General features: G+C 56.6%; 2 protein-coding genes across 2 annotated transcripts; both read right to left on the reverse strand.

Annotated features, from left to right (window-relative positions):
- Positions 1–399: 399 nt before the first annotated feature.
- On the reverse strand, positions 400–3688 carry ATP5F1B (ATP synthase F1 subunit beta). The gene is made up of 10 exons (XM_084223547.1): positions 3519–3688; positions 2908–3090; positions 2435–2609; positions 2161–2282; positions 1734–1918; positions 1467–1625; positions 1259–1381; positions 963–1175; positions 670–871; positions 400–584 (listed from the first exon to the last, which is right to left on the reverse strand). The coding sequence occupies exons 1-10, from the start codon at positions 3658–3660 to the stop codon at positions 487–489; spliced, it is 1602 nt and encodes a 533-aa protein (XP_084079673.1). The 5' UTR covers positions 3661–3688; the 3' UTR covers positions 400–486.
- A 1235-nt stretch (positions 3689–4923) lies between these two features.
- On the reverse strand, positions 4924–14422 carry PTGES3 (prostaglandin E synthase 3). The gene is made up of 8 exons (XM_084223456.1): positions 14290–14422; positions 7883–7996; positions 7706–7775; positions 7170–7268; positions 6875–6964; positions 6628–6690; positions 6306–6330; positions 4924–5882 (listed from the first exon to the last, which is right to left on the reverse strand). Coding segments are annotated over exons 1-8 (483 nt in total). The 5' UTR covers positions 14292–14422; the 3' UTR covers positions 4924–5862.

Genomic DNA, 14422 nt, shown 5'->3' on the forward strand with positions numbered 1-14422 from the left:
GCGAGGTCGGACCGGAGCGGCCCCACGGGACCCCGGGGACAAAGTGGCAGCTGCCGGGGCCGGGCCGGGCCGGGCCGGCTCTTTGTGCTGCGAAATGGAGGAGCTGGAACGGCGCGGGGGGGGCGGGGGGAACGACGGGGACTGGGACAGACAGACGGACACAGGGATGGGCACCAGCATCTGTCACTCCCGCCCCCAGGCTGTCCCTGCAGCCGAGGGAGGAGGGGGCTCCCCCTGTCCTGGAGACCCCCTAGGACAAAGGGGAGCCCCCAGGGCTGGGGGTCCCTGCAGTGGAGCAGAACCCAACACAACCCCCCCACCGAGGGGATCCTGGGGGGCTCCCAGGACTCGGATCCCTGCAGCCCCCCGAGAGCAGGAGCCACAGCACACAAAGCCTGCAAACGTTTTCACCGATGTTTTATTGGAAATGTTAAATACTGGGGGTCCGGCCCCAGCGGAGCCGGGGGTGGGGGTGCCCTGGGGGGCTCAGGCGTGTTCCTCTGCCAGCTTCTCTGCCTTGGCCACCGCCTCCTCGATGGGCCCCACCATGTAGAAAGCCTGCTCAGGCAGGTGGTCATATTCACCTGGTGGGGACACAACGTGTCAGGGGGGAGTGGGAGGCCCAGCCAGGCTCCCCCAGACCCCCCCCACACCAGAGGGCCACCTCACCTGCCAGGATCTGCTTGAAGCCCTTGATGGTCTCTTTGAGTGGCACCAACTTGCCCATGTGGCCGGTGAAGACCTCGGCCACCTGGAAGGGCTGGGACAGGAAGCGCTGGATCTTGCGGGCTCGAGCCACGGTCAGTTTGTCCTCCTCGGACAACTCGTCCATGCCCAGGATGGCGATGATATCCTGCAGTGACTTGTAGTCCTGGGGAGGGGGACACAGGGCGTGAGTGGCCAGAGGTGATCCCCCAACCCCAGCACCCCACCTGAGGGAGGGGCTGCCCCAGCCCCCTCACCTGAAGGATCTTCTGCACACCCCGAGCCACGTCGTAGTGCTCGGGCCCCACGATGTTGGGGTCCATGATGCGGGAGGTGGAGTCCAGGGGGTCCACGGCCGGGTAGATGCCCAGCTCGGCGATGGCACGGGACAACACCGTGGTAGCGTCCAAGTGGGCAAAGGTGGTGGCAGGTGCAGGGTCAGTCAAGTCGTCAGCTGGCACGTAAATAGCCTGGGGACACAGAGGGGAGGGGACACTCGGTCTCGGGTAGGTGACAACACTCCCTGGGACCCTGGGGTTGGTCCTGCCCTCACCTGCACGGAGGTGATGGAGCCCTTGCGTGTGGTGGTGATGCGCTCCTGCATGGTGCCCATGTCAGTGGCCAGCGTGGGCTGGTAGCCCACGGCCGAGGGGATTCTGCCCAGCAGGGCTGACACCTGTGAGGGGACAGAGAGTGAGGGACAGAGCACGAAGGGCTGGGCAGGTGGGGGACAGGCGCAGTGCCCTGTGCCCAGCACAGACCTCGGAGCCAGCCTGGGTGAAGCGGAAGATGTTGTCGATGAAGAGCAGCACGTCCTGACCCTCCTGGTCCCTGAAGTACTCGGCCACCGTCAGCCCCGTCAGGGCCACCCTGGCACGGGCGCCCGGGGGCTCGTTCATCTGTCCGTACACCAGGGCGACCTGCAGGTGGGACAACGAGGTCAGCACAGTGGCACTGCCACACCTGGCACTACATCAGGGGACCACTCAGAACCTCCCAGGTGACCCTCCCTCAGGGTGTCTACACACCTTGGAAGTGGCATCTTTGAGGTTGATGACCCCAGACTCGATCATCTCGTGGTACAAGTCGTTGCCCTCGCGGGTCCTCTCGCCCACGCCGGCGAACACCGAGTAACCACCGTGGGCCTTTGCCACGTTGTTGATCAGCTCCATGATCAGCACAGTCTTGCCGACACCAGCACCTCCAAACAAACCTGGGAGGGAGGGAAATAAGGGTCCTGCTGAGCCCCAAGCCAGCCTGGCTGCACCTGGGGTCTCCCTTCAGCTCTTTCCTCCTCAGATACAAAAAGCGTTGCTTCAGCAAGCTCAGGAGAACGAAAGTCATGGAGTGAATCATCAGTGAAGGAAAAGTTCCCCAGAGGAACTGGTGGAAATCCCAGAGGGACCATCAGGTGCCCACCCCCCAGAGCCAACCCCTGCTCTGGGGGTCACGTACCAATCTTGCCACCCTTGGCGTAGGGAGCCAGCAGATCCACGACCTTGATCCCTGTCACCAGGATCTCCTGCTCCACACTCATCTCCACAAACTCAGGGGCCTCGGCGTGGATAGCAGCAAACCTGGAGCAGGAAGAAGAGAAGAAGGGGGTGGGCAGCTGCTCTGAGCCCCCCAGCCTAGGGGCTGGCAGGGGACAGTCCCTGCTGTGACCCCAAAGAGCCAGAGCCACCTCCCTGCTCACACCTGGGCTGCCCTCCAGCCCCTCAGCACTCACTGTTTGGTCGTGATGGGGCCCCTCTCATCAATGGGTTCCCCAATGACATTCATGATCCTGCCCAGGGTCTCAGGGCCCACGGGGATGCGGATGGGAGCACCAGAGTCCAGAACCTTCTGTCCCCTCACCAGCCCTTCCGTACCGTCCATGGCAATGGTGCGCACGGTGTTCTCCCCTGCCGAGGGCCAAGGACAGCACAGTCACCGCAGCGTCCTCAGGCTGACCCTGGGGACAGCTGCTGGTGGCTTCCCCAGGCCCTGCCAAAGGGACATTCTGCTGGGAAAAGGACCAACAGGAGCGGCAGGAATAAAATAGCCCTGAGGAAAACTGAGCCGTGCAGCCGCAGCCCTCGGGCAGCCATTTTCCTCCTCCTCCTCAGATTGAAATCCGTGGCTTCAGCAAGCTCAGGAGAACGAAAGTCATTGGCAACATCATCACAGGAGGACCCCCCGCTCCCCGTCCCAGCTGCTCACCCAGGTGCTGAGCCACCTCCAACACCAGCCGCGTCTCCCTGCCCTGCACCTCAAGGGCGTTCAGGATGGGGGGCAGGCCCTCGTCGAACTGCACATCCACCACGGCCCCGATGACCGCCACGATGCGGCCGGTGGAGGAGCCGGCCTTGGCGGCAGGGGCTGCCTGGGCGGCATAGTCCCGTCCTGCGGGGAGAGGGACGAGTCAAGGTCGGCCGGGGCAGGGCAGCTCCGGGCTCCCTTGCAAGGCTTGGGGTGTGCCGGAGACCCCCGAACCTCCCTGTGCGCACCCAGGACCCCCTGAACTGACGCTGGATCCCCACAGCCCGCTCGGGGCGCCGCTGACCCACCCAGGATCCTCCTCAGGGCACCCGGGCCCGCTCTGGGTACACCCGCAGCCCCTCAGCGCCGCCTGGAGCCCTCCCCGGTACCCCGCAGTCCCTCAGCCCCCCACGCCCACCCCCGGGGCTGCCGCTCCTCTGCCGCAGCCCATCCGCTCACCCTGCCCGCCTGGCACGGCACACCCCACCCCGGTACCGGGGCCCTGAGCACCGGCACCCCGCGTCCCCCACCCGCGCAGGCCCCAAGGTGACCCCGGCCCGCCCCGCACTCACGCGCCCCGACGGCGACAGCCGGGGCGGCCCCGCGGCCGAGGAGCAGCGGGAGGAGGTCCCGGCCCGGGGCGGCCCCGCGGGGCAGCAGCGGCCGGGCCGCGGCGGCGGCGGCGGCGGCGGAACGACCCGCGAGCCCCAACATGGCGGCGCCGACTGAGCCCCGCGTCCCGCCCGCCCCTCACGGCCCCCGCGGGGCGGGGCCGCCGAGCCGCGCGTCACCGCCGCACCGCGCGCCCATTGGCTGCTCCGAGGAGAGGCGCCGCGTGAATTCGCGCTCCCGTTGGTCCCCTCGATGCAGCGCCCGCGCTGCGCCTCGCCGCGATTGGGTTACGGATCCATCCATCAAAACGCGCTGCGGCCTGATAGGGCGGTGTGGTGGGAAGGGGCGTGTCCCGGGCGAAGGTCAGCGGAAGTGGCGGCGCACGTGTCCCGCGCTTGTCCTTGGGCGGGTGCCGTGACCGCGGCCGAGGCCGCACCGGGGCCGTGACGGGCCCTCCTCCACCCCGCGCCACGGCACCGCCCCGAGGGCCGCCCCGCACCGGGCCGTGCCCGCCCCGCACGGCCGAAGGTCACAGCACAGCCCCGCCCGGGCAGCGTGTCCGTCTCACGGCCCCGGTGTCGCTGTAGCGCTCCCGGGGCCGCCCCGGTGCACCGGCCCCGGCCTTCTCCCCGAGACCCAAACCCCACCCCATCGCTCTCCCCGGGGATCTGGGCACCGATCCCACCCAGGGATGGGATCCCACGGTCCTGACTCCCCACCTGAGGGGAACCCACCTGAGCACTGGTGTCCCAAGAGAGGGGGATCCCACCCACTGACACCCCAGAGAGGGGGATCCCACCCCACTGAACCCCCAAAGAAGGGGATCCCACCCACTGACACCCCAGAGAGGGGGATCCCACCCCACTGACCCCCCAAAGAAGGGGAGTTCACCCCACCAATGCCCCCAAATAAGGGGATCCCACTCCTCACAGAAGATGCCACCCTACTGCACCCCCTAAAGAAAGGGATCCCACCCCACTGAACCCCCCAAAAAAGGGGATCCCACCCCATTGAACCCCCAAAGAAGGGGATCCCACCCCATTGAATCCAAATAGAAGGGGATCCCACCCCACCGACCCTTCCAAAGAAAATCCCACCCCACTGAACCCCCAAAAAAGGGCATCCCACCCCACTGACCCCTCAAAAAGGGGATCCCACACCTACTAAACCCCCAAAGAGGGGATCCCACCCCACTGACCCTCCAAAAAAGGGGATCCCATCTTACTAACCCCCCCAAAAAAGGGGATCCCACCCTACTGACCCCCCCAAAGAGGGGATCCCACCCCAATGACCCCCAAAAAAGGGGATCCCACCCCCCCGGCCCCCCGGCGCTGAGGAATGCACAGGGCCCAGGCCGAAGGGAGAGCCAGGGAGTCTTCAACAGTTTATTAGAAAGAATGCAGACATTAAAAAAATCCCAGCTGCTCTGAACATAAATTGAGGTTTTTCAGCCCGGTTCCACGGTTCTGTCACTTGCTGCCAAACCCACAGTGCAAATACGATTTTGGTCTAAAATGTACAGATTGACAAGCAACAATGTACAGCCACTCGCACCCCGGGCGAGGAGGAGGAGGAGGAGGAGGAAGAGGAGGAGGAGGTGGAAAAGGTTTGGGGGTCACACGGGACCAGGGGCAGGCTCCGGCCACCGGCCCCGCTCGGGGGCTCCAACACCAAAAACCAGGAGAATTTGGAAGTTTTCCTTTTTGTTTTTTTTTTATAAGATGAACTTTTTAAAAGTGGGAACAGACCTGAAGATACCACGGAGGGGGATGTGCCTCACCTGCTGGATTTATTTATTTTTTGGGGGGAAGCCAATGACAACATTTGTTTTGTTCCCAGTATAAATGGACAATTTCAGGCCGTGGAGATAGAGAGAGAGGGGGGAGAAAAAAGAAAAAAAAAGCTCATTTAAACCACTCAGTGTTAATTCAGGGTTCTCCCATTGTAATTACATCTGCTACGAGGCAAGGAGGCTCTGTAAACTTTATTGCAACTGTTCTCAACGGATTGCCTACACCTCAAATGGGTTGGTTTGGTGTTTTTTTTTCTTTTTCTCTTTCTCTTTTTTTTTTTTTGGAAGTCTGGAAAACGGTTCATGCATAACTGTTATTGCCTCTCGTGGCTTTAAGACCGCCCCGTGCCATGGGACACACCTACCATCAGTGAAGCCATTTAAAATGGACTGAAAATGGGTTAAAGGATGCAGGATCTCCCTTTAGGGCTATCAACTCAGGAATTCTTATCTCAATTATGAAATGTTGTGATGAACTTCTTTCCCCAAAACCCTGAAGACGACACTTTGCCTTACTCCAGATCCGGCATTTCTAGAGGGAAAAGAAGAGAATTGGTGGTTTTAGGATTGCTTTGTGGGTTTTATTTATTTTTTTTTTCTTGGTTGGTTTTTAAAAGCTCCCAGGGCACTCTTATGTCACAAGGGACACGAGCAAGACGACCTGGCCTCCACCCAAGGAGGTCACGGGGCACTTTGGGGCCTCTGCCCTCCCCCCTGGCTCTTCCCAGGGGAAAGCTGTGCCAGAGCCACCCCGAGCACGAGCTGCTCCTAAAGCCAAAGCCTCCCTGGGAAGGTCAAACTGGTATTTGGGGCTTGTGTGGAGAGGCTTCCCCAGATTAGATTTGTCTGCCAGGGCTGGCTTTAGCTGGTGGACAGGATGAACATCTGCTGGTCCTGCCTTCAGCAGGTGTGCGAAGGGGAAACAACAAACACAACAACAACAACAACAACTTACTTTCATCATCACTGTCTGGTGAGTCCTGAAAAGGAGAACAAACAACCTTTAAGTGGAGCAGACAGCTCCTCGACCACCCTGCCCCCCACCAGCAAATCTGTTCCCAAATCTGTTCCCAAATGTGGATTTTGAGGAACTCTGTGAGCTCAGTTTGGCCTCGTGCAGACCCACAGTGACCCCCAGCCACTGCAGAGAGGGGAGGGAAAGGCCTCCCCAGGTGACATCACAAGGTTTGGGGCTCCTGAAGCCTTTTTTAGGGCTGAGGGGGGAGTGCAGGACTCCTGAGCCAGCCCTGCAGGTGTCACCTGCACCCCATACTCACATCATCGGCCCCATCTACTTCTGGCAAGTCTACGTCGTCGTCTCCTCCCATGTTGTTCATCATCTGCTCAGAGACACAACAGCCACGTTTTGGGGTGAATCCAACCCCACTGTCCACCCTAAACAATCCTAAACCAACATCCCCCCCTTGCTGGGACAGATCAGCTGCCCCCATGCAGGAGTTACAAAGTGATGGTGCAGAAAAAGCTCGGATTCGTTCAAAACTCCAGGAATTTTTCATTCCCTACCTCAGAAAAGCGATCAAAATTGGACATGTCTTCATCTGAATCATCTTCCCAGTCTTTCCAGTTGTTGAAGTCCACGCTGAGCCAGTTGAGCTGCAGCAACAGCAGGAGTTATTTAAGGACAGGGAATTATTTAAGGACAGGGAAGTGAGTGGCTGTCAGTCAGAAGAGGCAGGTTAACGAGAGCTGCCGTGGGAGCAGGAGCAGCAAAGTGACCCAAAACTGCTCCAGAATTTCAGCATGACCCAAATCTTCACTAAATTAAAAGCCAGGGGAGGCAGCAGATGCCCAGACCCACCTTTGCCCTCTCTTTTGTTAACCTTGGCCATGCCTGACCAGACTCTCCTTTTCGTAAACAACACAAGATGGATCTGTCTGTTCTTTTATGCTTTGATTCCTGAAAAAGACCAAATATCCATTAGCACCACCAGGATGACCTTCACCAGGAACTGCTGATATCCTTCCTTTATCTTCACCTCTTCCCTTATTCCTTGTCCTGGAAAATGCCCCCTGGATCTGACTTGGAGCTTTTATGTTCTAAGGAATAATTTTCCTTAGAAAATAGTCCATATTCCTATTTTTAAGGAATAAAACCTTGGGAGCAGCCTAAAGAACAGGTGAGATTTTTTAGGATCACAGAACCAAAGGATGGTTTGGTTTGGAAAGGACATTAAAATCCAAGTTCCAAACCCATGCCATGGGCAGGGACACCTTCCACCAGCCCAGGTTGCTCCAACATGGCCTTGAACAATTCCAGGGATGGAATATCTGCAATTTCTCTGGACAAGCTGTGCCAGCCCCTCACCAACATCAAGAACTCAGGAGGATACTCACATTTGGATCGATATTATTAAAAAGATCGATTTCATTTAAATGTTTAAAGTTATCACTTCCTCCAAGACAACTGCAAGAGAAAAAAGAAATCAGCATTTAGCCCAAAAAGAAATCAGTATTTAGCCCCAAAAACATCTCTAGAACAAATCTGCTGCTTCTTGTGGCTGAATTACTCACCTGAACGTGAGTTTGGACTTTTCAAAATTTACATTTACATCTTTGCTGTCTTCAACACAGAACTCAATAAAGACGTAGTCCCTCCGGTCGTACCACTTTGCAGAGGCAGGCTGCCTGTGGGCACAGCAAGGACATTGATTTTCAACAAGAAATCCACTAAAAAAATATTCTTTCTGCACTTCAAACCTGCTTTGTATTCTTTAAAGGTGATTTAAGTTGAAAAGAGAGAGCTGGAATAAAAAGAAATGATGTATTCGGAGTGTGACGCCCCCAGAAAGCTCCTGGGAGGAGCCACTGAAATCTGAGACTGAAATAAACGTTTCAGCAGATCAAAATTTTGATAAACTTCAAGATGAGCTACTACAGACTGCGGCAGCAGCTCCACAGGCAGATTTCAGAGTGGTTTTTGTCATGCAAAGAGTTAAAACCTAAAGCAAAATTTAAAAAAAATTAATATTTTTGGGTGTATTGATACTATAAAAAATGGATTTGCTCTGATTAAGACCCAATTAAGCCAGCACAGGCTGGAGAATCACTGCTCCAAGCTCTTTACAACCTCCCAAGTTCTCACACTGGGACTCCCATGCACTTTGGAATTCTTCTGCCTTGGCACAACCGCCTCAAAAATCAACAGCGTGTCCAAGAGAGCTGGGAAAACCACAGAGCTCCAGAGCAACTGCTGTGTTTGCAGAGAACTCACCTGCTCAGGGCTCGGTGGAGCGGGGAAAATGACCTGGCTGGGCTCACACACCTCCTCCTCCCTCCCTCCCAGCCCTCCCCTGGCAACCAGGCCCAGCCCAGGGAACGGCTGCATTCCAGAACCATCCCAGCAGGGCTGCTGCACAGGCACGGAGCCCAGGGGTGTTCCTCACACTCCCAGGGGTGTTCCTCACACTCCTTTGTGCTCCCAGGGAATCCTGGAATGCTTGGGAGGGACCCCCAAGTTCAGGCAGTGCCACCCCCTACCATGGCAGGGCTGCTTTTCGCCAGCCCAGGTTATCCAGCCTGGCCTTGGACACTTCCAGGGATGGGGGATCCATGCCAGGGCCTCACAGGGAGGAATTTCATCCCAATATCCCACCTTAATCTCTTCTTGAACCTTATTTCCCCCATTATCTGCCATTCCTGTGCCTCATCAGCCTCACAGGGAGGAATTTCATCCCAATTTCCCACCTTAATCTCTTCTTGAACCTTATTTCCCCCATTATCTGCCATTCCTGTGCCTCATCAGCCTCACAGGGAGGAATTTCATCCCAATATCCCACCTTAATCTCTTTTTGAACCTTATTTCCCCCATTATCTGCCATTCCTGTGCCTCACCAGCCTCACAGGGAGGAATTTTTCCCAGCTGATGGCCCTGCAGTGGGATGAGGTGGAAGGCTCTGAGCTGGACAAGGATCTAAACCAGGGAACGTCCACCTCACCAAGGTGAGGCCCTTCCTGCTGCTCTCTAAGCCAATACCTGACCAAAAAATAACTTTTCAGACCATTTGCTCAACTTCCAGATCAAGGTTTTGACTCACCTGATCATCAATTAATTGTTGGCATCCAGCTGTGGCTCATTTAGGGCACAAAGGGATTCACCCCAAGGCTCCTGCTGCTCCCATCCACATTTCCTAGGGATGAACCCAACCATGGCACAGCCCAGCTCTGGCTGAACCCCAAAACAGCCAGCTCTGAGCTCCCCCAGTGCCACAGGCCCTGCACAAACTGGTGCCAGCTCAGGGAAAAGCTGCAGAACGGCCACGATGCCTTGGGCAGCCCAAACACCTCCTGTAGGTGCCACAACACCTGGGCAGACACCAATCTCCAAGGATTTAATTCCCAAAAGCATAAAAACAAGTGGATTGTGAATTCAGCCTCGAGTTTCAGCTGTTCCAGGGGTGAAAAGCTCGTAGCAGCATTTCAGGGAATGTTAATTATCACCTCATTCAGGTGAAGTGCAGCAGCAGAGCAGCAATTTTCTTACTGTGGTATTTTTAAACTCTTCTTGGACACAGATTTTCATCTTTTAACGGGGAATTAAAGACTCTCAAGAGGAAAGGAGGATGAGAAATGCCCTGCTGGGCTGGGAGACAAACCCCCCCACAGCATGGGGCACTTGGAGCGTTGCTCCAGGCCTGTCATTAACAGAAATCTCAGTGTCCCTGCCCGGGTGGCACAGGGGCTGGGTGCTGTTAACACTTCCCAGCTCTCTCTCAGTGTCAATGGAGACATCTCCAGCCTTCCCAGGGAGGCTCCTGGCTCTGACCTCAGCAGCTCCATCAGGATTGGGGATTTGAGGCACCCACAGAACTCAGAGTGCTCCCAGAAATCCCACTCAGCTCACAGGTCTGAGCTGCAGAGCAGTGAGGTCCCAGATGAGTCTGACTCTGCCATAATTCACATTTCTGAACCTAAACCCACCCTGCTTTCCTGGGAATTCACCCTGAGAGTGCTCAGAACCCGTGACCTCAGCAGCTCCACCAGGATTGGGGATCTGAGGCACCCACAGAACTCAGAGTGCTCCCAGAAATTCCACTCAGCTCACGGGTCTGAGCTGCAGAGCAGTGAGGTCCCAGATGAGTCTGACTCTGCCATAATTCTGCTTCCAGGTTTCTGGAAGTTAATTTTCCTAATTCCAGGTTTCTGAACCTCAACCTGCCCTGCTTTCCTGGGAATTCACCCTGAGAGTGCTTGGAACCCATGACCTCAGCAGCTCCACCAGGATCAGGGATTTGAGGCACCAAGAGAACTCAGTGGTCCCAGAAATCCCACTCAGCTCACAGGTCTGAGCTGCAGAGCAGTGAGGTCCCAGATGAGTCTGACTCTGCCATAATTCACATTTCTGAACCTAAACCCACCCTGCTTTCCTGGGAATTCACCCTGAGAGTGCTCAGAACCCGTGACCTCAGCAGCTCCACCAGGATTGGGGATCTGAGGCACCCACAGAACTCAGAGTGCTCCCAGAAATTCCACTCAGCTCACGGGTCTGAGCTGCAGAGCAGTGAGGTCCCAGATGAGTCTGACTCTGCCATAATTCTGCTTCCAGGTTTCTGGAAGTTAATTTTCCTAATTCCACGTTTCTGAACCTCAACCTGCCCTGATTTCCTGGGAATTCACCCTGAGAGTGCTCAGAGCCTGTGACCTCCCAAAAATCCCACTTAAAGCTACACACACACCCCCAAATTGCAGAGCAGTGAGATCCCAGATGAGTCTGACTCTGCCATAATTCTGCTTCCAGGTTTCTGGAAGTTAATTTTCCTAATTCCAGGTTTCTGAACCTCAAACCTGCCCTGCTTTCCTGGGAATTCACCCTGAGAGTGCTCAGAACCCGTGACCTCAGCAGCTCCACCAGGATCAGGGATTTGAGGCACCAACAGAACTCAGTGGTCCCAGAAATCCCACTCAGCTCACAGGTCTGAGCTGCAGAGCACTGAGATCCCAGATGAGTCTGACTCTGCCATAATTCACATTTCTGAACCTAAACCTGCCCTGCTTTCCTGGGAATTCACCCTGAGAGTGCTCAGAACCTGTGACCTCCCAGAAATCCCACTCAGCTCAAAGCTACACACACACCTCTGAGCTGGACAGCAGCAAGATCCCAGATGAGTTTTATCTGGCCATAATTCACATTTCTGAACCTAAAACTGTGCTGCTTTCCTGGGGATTCATGCTGAGACCTCAGCAGCTCCACCAGGATTGGGGATTTGAGGCACCACTAGGACTCAGCACTCCCAGAAACCCCACTCAGCTCACAGGTCTGAGCTGGAGAGCAGTGAGATCCCAGGTAAGTTTCACTCAGCCATAATTCACGTTTCTGAACCTAAACCTGCCCTGCTTTCCTGGGAATTCACCCTGAGAGTGCTCAGAACCCGTGACCTCGGCAGCTCCAGCAGGATCAAGGATTTGAGGCACCACCAGGACTCAGCACTCCCAGAAACCCCACTCAGCTCAAGGCTACACACACACATCTCAGCTGCAGAGAAATGAGATCCCAGCTGAGTTTTAATTTGGCCATATTTCTGCTTCCAGGTTTCTGGAACCTCATTTTCCTAATTCCAGCTTTCTGAACCTCAACCTGCCCTGCTTTCCTGGGAATTCACCCCGAGAGCGCTCGGAACGTGCTGGAGCTGCCTCTCCTCCTTTTATCTTTTTTTCCAATCTCATCCTCCCAAAGGGAGGAGGGAAAAACCTCCCTGTGAGCTTCACTCAGGACTCACCAGCTCCAACCAGTAAGGCAGGACCTGCTGGAGAGCTCCTTTTTGTCTCCTGCCCACACGGAGATTCCCAGGAGAGAAGCACAGGCAGCAGCACCCGTGGGGAGCCGTGCACGTGCTCCCAGAGAAAACTGAAAATCTCCTCTCCAAACACTGCCCCATCACCTGTTAGAGCTCCATCCTGCTCACCCAAACCCTGAGGGAGCTCAGCTCACCAAGGTTATCCAACACCCTCCCGTGGGATTTGGAAAAGAGAAGGGAATTTCAAGGTTTAAAAGGGAATTTGGAATTTCGAGGATTTCCTCTGTCCCATCCACCTGTGCTCTGGGGACTTCCTGAGCAGCCACAACCACCCCTGCAGCTCCTCTGGCTCTTCCAGTCCCCACATTCCAACTGGAATTGTTATTCCAGCGCTGTGGGACACGTTCTAGAAGGTTCCCAGCAGCACTGATGGGCAATGTGGGGGCTCAGCTTCACCCTCAAGGCTCTGCCTGATCCAGCTGGATATCCCTGGATAAATCCTGGTCTCTGGCACCAGTGGAATCCCAAATCTCCCCATCTGTGGCACTGAGGAAGTTCCCAAATCTGTTTTCATGTCCTGTGTCTGCATCCTGTGCCCATGGAATCCCATCTTTGTCTCTGACAGCTCCTACAGCTCGAGGACACTGCAGAAATCAGGCCCTCGACAAGATTTTCCCCTCCCAGACAGCAATAAAACCTGTTTTACAAAATGACTTTTCCTCTGCTGCATCTGCTTAGAATGGTCTAAAATCTAAAATGAGGCTTTTTTAATGAAAAAAAGAGGTGGTTTTTTTTGGTTTTTTTTTTCCATTTAAAAAAGCCTTATTTTAGATTTTAGACAATTCTATGCAGATGCAGCAGCACTGCACTTTCAGGATGATGAAATCTACACAAATTACACCAAAAAAACCCCTCCAATTTGATCACAGTTCTCTCACTTTCACTCACGTTAAGATGAAGCACCTCCACTGTTCAGGGTTTCAGAAGAAAAGTAAAAGCCTGGCTGGGGACAAGGGAGCAAAACCCACCAGTTAATGCTGCTCTCATCCCAAATTCTTGACAGAACAAAACCTCAGGAGGTGCTGCTGCCTCCAGTCCCTCCAGCCAGGCACGTGGAGGTCACAGAACCACGGAATGGTTTGGGTTGGAAGGGACCTTGAAGCTCATTCATGGACACCTCAAGGGATGGGGCATCCTCTGAAAAATCCATCCCAGCGCCTCACCACCCTCAGAGGGAGGAATTTTTTCCCCCAAAATCCCACCTAACCCTGCTCTCTGGTGGTCGGAAGCCCTCGTTCTGCCGCTGGAGATGCGGGAATGCTGCCTGCAGCTCTTCTTTCCCAGCCAGCTTTTCCTCTGGAGTGTCACCCTGGACACAGAAAACTCCGGCTGTTCTTGAGGGAGGAACACCCACGTCCACCAGGAGCTGCTTTTGGGTGGCCCCCAAATTAAATTCCTTGGAGAATTCCAAGGAAGGAGGTGAATGAGGGAGCGCGGGATTCCGCTCGGGATGCACGTGGAGACGGATCCAGCGGCTCACCTGCACCGGGCACGGCAGCACCGCGCCTGCCCCGGGGCTTTCCGTGCTCCTCCACCCCCTCCTGAGGGGCCTTTTCGTTATTCCTCCGTTTTTCACGGAATTCTGGAATGGTTTGGGCTGGAAAAGGCTTTAAAGCCCATCCCTCTCCAAGCCCTGTCCAGCCTGGCCTCGGACGCTTTCAGGGACAGCGCAAAACGCAGGAAGGGATTTTAGGGGGGAAATCCCAAGTTTACAAACAGATTCTCTCGCCTGCACGCTCTGGATGGTTCCACGCGTTACTTACCGGGAGTTCTCCGCTGTTTCGGCGGGCGCCGGTGGGCACCGACCCGCCGAGAAACGCGCGACACCCCCCGAACACCCCCCGCCACCCCATTCATTCCGCACAACCCGCAGCGGCAACGGGAGATCCCGCCCGCACCGCGCCGCACCGGGGCCCGGCCAGCAACCGGGCCCGGCGGCCGAGCCGCGGCGCTCCGCCCTCACCCGGTAACCGGGGCTGGGCCCACACGGTAACCGCGGTAAAACCCCTCGGCCGCCCAAGGTCAGCCCGCGGCGGGAGCCCGCGCTCGGCGGCGCCGGGGCGGCTCCCGCGGCAGCGGCGGGGCCTGGCGGGGCCTGCCCGCGCCGCTCCCATCCCCGGGCCTCACATGGCGGATGGCGACGGCTCCGGCGGGCGCTCCTGCGGGGTGCGGCTCGGGGGGGCTCCGGGCGGTGTCGCGGGTCGTGCTGGTGCGGCGCGGCGGCGATCGGGCGGTGCCGGGAGGGTGCCGGGAGGGCTCC

Source organism: Fringilla coelebs (assembly GCF_963513975.1).
Source record: "Fringilla coelebs genome assembly, chromosome: 30".
In the NCBI taxonomy this organism is placed as follows: Eukaryota; Metazoa; Chordata; class Aves; order Passeriformes; family Fringillidae; genus Fringilla; species Fringilla coelebs.

Coding starts and splice junctions, on each gene's coding strand:
- ATP5F1B (XM_084223547.1), bottom strand. CDS start 3,660: ATGTTGGGGCTCGCGGGTCGTTCCGCCGCCGCCGCCGCCGCCGCGGCC. Junction 1,626..1,733: donor TCAAAGATGCCACTTCCAAG/GTGTGTAGACAC, acceptor TCCCACCTGCAG/GTCGCCCTGGTGTACGGACA. Junction 872..962: donor GTGTGCAGAAGATCCTTCAG/GTGAGGGGGCTG, acceptor CCCCCTCCCCAG/GACTACAAGTCACTGCAGGA.
- PTGES3 (XM_084223456.1), bottom strand. Junction 6,965..7,169: donor TAACAAAAGAGAGGGCAAAG/GTGGGTCTGGGC, acceptor CTGTTGCTGCAG/CTCAACTGGCTCAGCGTGGA. Junction 6,691..6,874: donor ATTTTGATCGCTTTTCTGAG/GTAGGGAATGAA, acceptor GTCTCTGAGCAG/ATGATGAACAACATGGGAGG.